This window comes from Uranotaenia lowii, chromosome 2, assembly GCF_029784155.1.
Source record: "Uranotaenia lowii strain MFRU-FL chromosome 2, ASM2978415v1, whole genome shotgun sequence".
NCBI lineage: Eukaryota > Metazoa > Arthropoda > Insecta > Diptera > Culicidae > Uranotaenia > Uranotaenia lowii.
In genome coordinates, this window is record NC_073692.1 from 212,419,566 (window position 1) to 212,427,841 (window position 8,276).

Here is an 8,276-nt window from a genome sequence, read left to right on the forward strand (position 1 = left end):
CAATTTATGTTACGTATAGGCTGGTTGAAGCGAAAAAAAAAACATTCAAATAATATCTCAAAAAGAAACTATTATCACACCCAATGTTACCCAAACATGTGTGAAAGAAATCTTTGTTGGCTAAAATTTTCTCACCGTGAACTAAATCGGTCTGTCGTATATTTTGAAATCCTGTTCCAAATTTGCATGAATTTGGAACAAAGGCGTATAACTGTTGGGAATTTTGAAATCGATAACTGTGCTAAAACAGCGATTTACGCCACCGGTGCCAGCCGAAATGTTTTAGCGTGGTCGAAAACCGTGTTTTGTATCTACCGTTGGGACAGCCCTAACTGTTGGGAATTTCGAAATCGATAACTGTGCTAAAACAGCAATATACGACACCGGTGCCAGCCGAAATGTTTTAGCGTGGTCGAAAACCGTGTTTTGCATCTACCGTTGGGACAGCCCTAATAGGATAATTTCCATGGGTACTGGGTACGCCTTGCACCTTTCATATGAGGGAAGAATCATCCTAAAAGGATGAAAATCCTTTAAAAAAATTTAAAAAAAAAAATTGCATCTTCCAGAAGACATTCCCATTTTCGATTTTTCTATTTTTTCAGAATTCTAACAATTTAAGAAACTCCGGCTGGAATTAAAAAAGGAAACTTTTAAATACCTAATTTAAATTTTAGACTAACGCTAAATCATGTTTGAGCTGCGGTTTTAATTGTTGAACTTGGACCGTGGTTGAACTTGGATTCAGTATGCTGTTTCCGAGATTCAAGAATTTCATTTGTACCTAGTTCAAATTCGGATTCCGGTAAAAGTTTCGAAATTTCCCCCTTCAATTGGTTTGTACCGTACGGTATTTATATGCCTGTGGAACTAAGACATTCGAATCGACTTACAGAACAGATTTCTTTCAGAGCAGTTTTTTATTGAAAAAAAAAAATCAAAGAAATTCATTTAATAACTTTATTTAATTTTTACATACCTCAAACGAAATTGTTCTGAACAATTTAATATTGGTATAGTATTTTCACATTGAACTGTCATAGAATTCTTTTAAAGAATATTAAACAAAAACATATTTAAGGAATCCAAATTAAAGAAAAATATTAGTAAGACTAATCCAGCGTCTGATTTGATAAATACACAAAAATGTGTACAAGACTTCTTTTAGTTGTCCAACTTTAGTCCCATTCCTCCTCGGGTTCCATGGATTTCGGTTGAGCGTCCATCCGAGAGCCACCGGCATCTCGCGTACGGATATCCCTTCCTCCGAATTTACTTCCCATAGAACCGCCGCCACCGCCACCTCCACCAAGTCCCTGCAAGAAATCGGGAATTTCCTGATTTGCTTGCGTTAGAATTTTGACCAGATCCGCAGCAACGGCCGAATCCTGGTCCGGATCATAGAAACTGGTGGCCCTTCCTTTGTTGCCCACGCGGCCAGTTCGACCGATCCGATGAACGTAGTCATCGATACCCTTAGGCAGATCATAGTTGACGACATGAGATACATTTTTGATGTCCAGACCACGGGCAGCAACTGATGTAGCGATCAGAATATCCATTTTTCCGGTTTTGAAATCCCGTAGAGCTTCCTCGCGTTCTCGTTGCAATCGATCTCCGTGGATTGAAGTCGTTGGGAACTTGGTTTCCGAGAAAAGAGAAGCCAAGTAATCAGCAGTTCTCTTAGTTTCTACGAATACCAGCGTCCCTTTTGGTGATCCTGATTCTAGAATCTCCTCCAGCTTTGCGCGCTTTTGGAATTTGGTAACCATATGGAACGTTTGTTCGACATCGGTACTTGCGCCACCAACGATACCAACCGCAACGAAGATGTAGTTGTTCAAAAATTGCCCTGCAAGTTCTTGAATTTCGCTGGGGAACGTTGCCGAGAACATCAAAGTTTGACGAGCATCCGACGGTTGCATCGTCTCGTGATTCATCATTTTCTGAACCGAGGGTATGAAACCCATATCCAGCATGCGATCAGCTTCGTCTAGAACGACAAATTTGACACGCTCAAAACTGACTACCTGTTTGTCCACGAAGTCCAACAGACGACCAGGCGTGGCCACCAGAATGTGGCATCCATTGTTGACCTTGTCCTGCTGATCTCGAGTCGCTGTTCCACCGTATGCTATGCACACCTTCAAGATCGTTCCCATTGCGAACTTTCGAGCCTCGCTAAAAATCTGTTTGAGGAAGCACGCTTTTGATTAACAATTTAAAAAAAAGGACAAAACTGAACTCACCTGCATTGCCAGCTCTCGAGTTGGTGCAATAATGACTACAAAAGGTTGTCCAGGAATCATGTCGTCATTATCATTCAGAAGTGTATTTATCATAGGCAGCAGGAAAGCAGCCGTTTTTCCGGAACCGGTCTGAGCGCATGCCATAAGATCCCGCTTGTCCATTATTATGGGAATAGCATACTTTTGAATAGGCGTCGGTTTCGTATAGTTCGATTTTTTTATATTATTCAGCAGGTACTCGCGAAGACCAGACTGGCTGAATGATTTGATTGGTTCTGGTGGATTTTCTCCGGTCACGTTAACCTTAATTGAGTCAAACTTGTCGAAATTGATACCGGAGCTAATGCCGCTTCCGAAGATTTCATTCTCATCTTCGGTGGGAGGAGGTGGAATATACAACTCCCGAGGTTTGTCCGTTTTCACTCTATCAATGTCATTGTTATTATCGTCCCCGTCGTTATCACCGCCACCGAAATCTCCGCGGCCACCACCACCTCGGCCTCGACCTCCGCGACCACCGCGGCCTCCCCTGCCACGTCCACGGAAGTTTTCCCGATCACCTCCGCCATTTTCGTACCCATTGTCGCCACCATCGTTATCGCCACGATCGTCATGCTGATAATATCCATTGGAGCCACCATTCTCATCTCTACGGCCGCCCCCTCGACCGCCACGTCCACCTCCGCGACCTCCTCTTCCACCGCGTCCTGGAATCCAATGATCAACATTATTTTTTTCATGTTTATTGAACTACATGTCTAAAATTATCAACACCTAAAAAGTCCAAATGCCTGTTTAGTTACAATGAGATCCAAAGCCGAAAAAAGTGGGAATGTAAAATCTCGGTAATTTGAAGCTTTTTGGAATTAAAGATTTTTTTTTGGGCCATTTAGTGTCAAAAAAGTTGTCAAACACATCTTCATACATTGATCGCCATAAGCAAATCTCCACCCACTACACTTTGTAACAAAAAATGCCGATGTTGAGAGTTTTTCACATTTTTTAGAATTCCAATGAATTCGTAGAGAAGTTTGTAATTTAGAGACTATAAGGTGTGCGTGATATCGATAGTGCCAACTATAACTATCACCAGCTGATATTCGCTTTAGCTTCCATACAATTTGTTTACATGATAGTCCTATCTTTGAACAAAAAATATCAACAACGTTAAAAGTTATTTATTTGAACTGTCCAGAGCAAATCATCTTAAAAATTTAGCAATAACGTAAAAAAATGCATAGCTAACCTCGAAAACCGCCTCCACCGCCACGCCGATTTTCGAAACCTCCATCATCACCGTAGCTGTCTTGTTGATCGTAAGATTTCGCAGACGATGATCCTAGGGCGTCCTAAAATCATTTTGAGATTTAGATTGGTAATCAGAATACAGTCGAAAACTTAAGAGAAAACTATTCTTACAGTATCATCCCAATCGCTCATTATGGGGCTGTTTCTCTTGCACTTAGGATTGTACTAATTTAAAATGTTAGCGCTAGGTGTGAAGATGCTGGAAAGAAAAACAACAAATATATATCAGAAATAAAATAAAACATCTAAAAAGAAAGTCGGTTGCGGTCAGTATTAATGATTGGATATATGTATTTCGAGCTTTAAAAAATCAGCCAGGCCGCAAGCAGATAGTCCAAGCGCTTTTTCGATGCATTAATTGTTTGCGGATGAGTGACAACAAGTTGAGAGGAAAAGAAAATGCCTCTTGAACGTTTGCCTCGGGTGCATTGAAGCTCACAACAGCCGTACTGGAGACTATTCATCTCCTTCGGCTACACGCAATCCTTTCATTTCATGTGTGCAATCAGCAAATCGAAGAAAAAATAACCGCTTTGCTGACAAGGCGGATATTTTAGTCTCTGTTCACGAGAGATGTTTTAACCAATGTCACTAAATTAACAAAATGAAACTAGTGTACAAATAGCAGAATGTAGTCTGGTACACTAAATAAGGATTTATAACAAATCAATCTCACATAAAAGCAAACAATTTACACCAAAACAAGCATTGCTTCAAAACCACGCTACCGATAATTTCCGAAATTCTCCTGTCGCCACTATTATGCTACTGGAGCCCCAGATATATAGACCATCTTGGAATCGCTGATCGTCAACTTAGTAATGGATTTGGTCTCTAATACAAAACATGTCTATAAACAAATTCCACTAACACCAATGTTGAAAAAGCCGGAAAAGTGCTGACAAAAGTAAAATTCACGTACATGTGCTTATGTCAATTTTCGGCGCGAGTCATCAGGTTTACACCGGTAATAGGACACTTGGCCAATAGAATGGCACTTTTAATCTAATACCTAACTATTTGAATGGCTGATAGTTAAAACAGTAAATTAATTTGATTATCGCATGATTGCAACAGTATGAACCAAACCAAAAAAAGTAACACAAGTTTACTTTTTGTATCGCAATGTCAAATCGAAAAAATGGTATAAAATCGTCTGGTATAAACCCTGTTCATATAAATCGGAGCTTGCAAAAAAATTAGAATATCAACAACAACATATGGAAAGGGTATAAAAGCCAAAGAAAACAAAACCCGTTTCAAGTAGCCCAATATGAGCTCTACTTATCACAAAAGTAGTTTTTAGTTTATCAGTTTCCATTAGATTTAAAATGCAATTTGAACAAAGGATCTAAAAGATATATGTACCTACCTAGAAATAGCCATAATATGACATTATCTCCACATAAATTAGTTTATAGGGGGAACGTGTCTACCGTCACTAAAGGTTTTTTAGCAATGACTTAAAAAAATATATTTTTGTAAATATTGGTTCTTCCATTGAATTGAAGAGTATAAATGACTAAACTATATTAGAAAAAATACAACAATTTCATGTGGTAAGAGAAATCATCCCTAATAAAACAAAAACGTTAACAAATGGCTTAAATCACTTCAACAGGTCATGTGATTACTCATTTTTGAATACTGAATATTCTATGAAGCCTTTTATAAAAGTTTTTGACAAACCAGAATGAAACATTTGTTTCAAAAAAACTAGAGGAAAATTATCTATGACCGGACATCAAAATTCATCACTTCATCAAAATCACAATTCATCATTCATCGGACATCAGAGGAATGATCACTAAAAATGCTAAGTTTAGGCGAACTTCTTCGTACTACTAGGAAAAAGCTTTCGATGCCTATCATTGGTTTACCTAACAGATTGGAAACACCATAGGCTTCTATTTACTTTATTTCCATGTTGGTTATTAAGATAATGCGTTTTCGTTCAATGTTGTCCGCGGCCATAGACAATTTCCCCCTACACTTTTTACTCCACATGATTTTTTTCCAAATATTGCAATTAATTCACATTTTTGCCGTTAACTTTGGTAAGTGGCACATAAAATTTTAAGGCCATTAATTGCAAGATACATTTTTATACTTAACTTAAAACATTTCAAAAATCCTTAAATGCGCAGAATAAAGGCCTTTCACGGTAGTAATTATAACAAGTTAAGTTAGTAATTTTTTGAGTAGCTCAAAATTTTAGAATAAATCTCGAACTATTTTCAGAAAATTTACGGCGTGTTCTAAATTGATTTCTTATATCCAAGTGATTTTTATCGATGCTGGCGTTAGTTAATTATAAAAGTGTGATTTGACATCGATACCAAAAAAAATCGATGGACTGATAAATCACAGAAAAAAAAAATCGTATATTATAACAAAAGTTGAGAAACAAGCAGTTTTTGTAAATTTCAATTCACATTTAGCTAAATCTGGGATAGGTATGTTCCATTTAGCATATTTTTAGTAATCAATGCTAAAGCTGAAATGCTTTTATACAACTTTACACAGTGATGGTCGTCTTCATTCAATCATACCCGTTATAGAAATGACTGACATTAATATTTTTTAATTTTAATCATCAGAAAAAACTTCCCCCGAATGAACCTCAATATTTTGGAGGTTGGAATTTTAGGCTGGGATATTTTCATTACAGTAGAGGCCCCATTTTCATCCGAATGTTTTTCCCCGTTTTTCCTTACCTTTTTTCAAGATGGCGTCTTTCCGTTCGTATTTCGAAACCGCTACCGGGCTATAATGAAAACGATTGCTATTATTTTTTTCTTTTATTAAGTTCAAAGTCATCTCCGATTTACCTGATCTTAAGCCAGATTCAGCAACTGGAACTAATTCGACAATTGCTTATTTTCAAGTTCAAGAACACGCGGTGAACTGTTTACGGGTTAACGGGATTTTTGATGGCACAGGCAGAATGCGCTTTCCGTTCGAACAGCACTACGGAGAAAATCGAAATGATCGAAACTTGGCTTGCGCTGGTGTCGCGTCGCGTCCGTTGAGTTTAGTACACCTTTACCTCACTACTACATGCGAGAATTCCTAATCGGACGATTGATAGAAAAGGACGGCATTTTGGTTGCATTTCACTCGCGCACATGTCACAGAGGTCACAGACTGGGTTGCCAGGTGCCCAGATTTGTCTGTAAAACCAAGACTTTTGACCCTTCGTCCAGATATTGGTCAGACACAGATTTTGCCCAGATTTTTGCTGAGAGTGCCCAGATTTCACAGACTTTCAAAATTGAGTGATAAAATCAATATTCTTGTATCGGATTTGATCCGTAAGTGACAGATTAGACTGAAATCTGACTTGTATTCATTGGTGTTTGACGAATCATTAATTAAACATATTTTTTAAATAAGATCGGCATGGTACGTGCCGTGTTGGTTATTTATTAATCAATTCGAAAATAATCCGAACACCATAGCACAAACCATACCACCCCCACTCCCCACCCCCCTCACCACCGCTCACACCATTCGTCAAATTTAATTTCTTGTTTAGTACCAAATTTGTGTTTTTCCTTATGCACAGACACACACAGACTTTTTTTCAAAATTGCCCAGATTTTTTATCCTCAACACCTGGCATCCCTGGTCACAGACTGAACGGGTACGAATGTGTGAGTGAATGACCTGGGTTGCCAGGTGCCCAGATTTGTCTGTAAAACCAAGACTTTTGACCCTTCGTCCAGATATTGGTCAGACACAGATTTTGCCCAGATTTTTGCTGAGAGTGCCCAGATTTTACAGACTTTCAAAATTGAGTGATAAAATCAATATTCATGTATCGGATTTGATCCGTAAGTGCCAGACTAGACTGAAATCTGGCTTGTATTCATTGATATTTGACCAATCATTCATTAAACTTTTAAATAACATCGGTATGGTACGTGGTAGGAGTGTTTGTTATATAGTTATCAACCTGAAAATAACCCGAACACCATAGCACAACCACCCACCCCCTCCCCCTGCTCACACGATTCGTCAAGTTTAATGTTTGGTTTAGTACCAAATTTGTGATTTTCCTTATGCACAGACACACACAGATTTTTTTTCAAAATTGCCCAGATTTTTTATCCTCAACACCTGGCATCCCTGTGAATGACTCATGCGGGATCGCATTTTTTTTCTTTTTTTTAGAAAAAATTTCGACAGCGATGCCCAGGATAGCTAGATTCTTTAGGTATGCTAATGCTACTCCGTTGCTTGCATATGTAAATATTAGTAGGCCAACCAAAAAATAGTTATAGAAATTCCACAAAAATGTATGGAATTTTTTTTAAACTATTGGTTTTCTAGAAAAACTACTAATTTTAAAATTCTGCAAAAAATATAAAAATGTTAACCAATGTATTAACAACTCATTAGGCGCTTATGCGGTTGAAAAACATAATTTTTACGTGGATTTTTTATTGAGTTAAAAAAATTGCTTTTTGCTAAATTCCTAATAACTGATTGTTTTTAAATTTTGTTGGACCTAAAATAAAGTAGCGTTCATTACAAGTTGCAACAAGTCATTTTTCAGCATATCCTTACAACTATATTCGCAAAAATGCTTTTCGAAATTCTAATGTTTTGCAGAAATACTGCTAAATTTCCAAAAAAAAAAACTGTCTCGTAGTCAGAATATTGAAAGCATTAGATCATTAATTTTACTAATTTCAACACATTTTATTTCAAAGA

At 37.7% G+C, this 8,276-nt stretch overlaps 2 protein-coding genes across 6 annotated transcripts in view; one reads left to right on the top strand and one right to left on the bottom strand.

Annotated features, from left to right (window-relative positions):
* Nucleotides 1-946: 946 nt before the first annotated feature.
* Nucleotides 947-6,554, bottom strand: LOC129744636 (ATP-dependent RNA helicase vasa). 5 transcript variants are annotated; one of them, XM_055737253.1, is made up of 6 exons: nucleotides 6,389-6,554; nucleotides 6,275-6,324; nucleotides 3,669-3,756; nucleotides 3,496-3,598; nucleotides 2,250-2,956; nucleotides 947-2,189 (listed from the first exon to the last, which is right to left on the bottom strand). In XM_055737253.1, the coding sequence occupies exons 3-6, from the start codon at nucleotides 3,687-3,689 to the stop codon at nucleotides 1,179-1,181; spliced, it is 1,842 nt and encodes a 613-aa protein (XP_055593228.1). In that variant the 5' UTR covers nucleotides 3,690-3,756; nucleotides 6,275-6,324; nucleotides 6,389-6,554; the 3' UTR covers nucleotides 947-1,178. The 5 variants fall into 5 exon arrangements, with proteins under 5 accessions (XP_055593228.1, XP_055593230.1, XP_055593233.1 ...); XM_055737255.1 differs by lacking the exons at nucleotides 6,275-6,324; nucleotides 6,389-6,554 and adding an exon at nucleotides 4,480-4,667; XM_055737258.1 differs by lacking the exons at nucleotides 6,275-6,324; nucleotides 6,389-6,554 and adding an exon at nucleotides 4,429-4,667.
* A 655-nt stretch (nucleotides 6,555-7,209) lies between these two features.
* Nucleotides 7,210-8,276, top strand: part of LOC129742302 (anoctamin-8-like) — a 24,091-nt gene continuing 23,024 nt past the window's right edge. The window contains exon 1 of the mRNA XM_055734184.1: nucleotides 7,210-7,213. Within this exon, the coding sequence (XP_055590159.1) occupies nucleotides 7,210-7,213 (4 nt within the window). The remainder of the gene's footprint in view (nucleotides 7,214-8,276) is intronic.

What these genes read in the sequence shown, in the direction of transcription:
- LOC129744636 (XM_055737253.1), bottom strand. Translation starts at nt 3,689, where the DNA reads ATGAGCGATTGGGATGATACT. An exon ending in CGGTGGAGGCGGTTTTCGAG is followed by an intron (nt 2,957 to 3,495) that starts GTTAGCTATGCA and finishes ATTGGATTCCAG; the next exon opens with GACGCGGTGGAAGAGGAGGT. An exon ending in CTCGAGAGCTGGCAATGCAG is followed by an intron (nt 2,190 to 2,249) that starts GTGAGTTCAGTT and finishes TTCCTCAAACAG; the next exon opens with ATTTTTAGCGAGGCTCGAAA.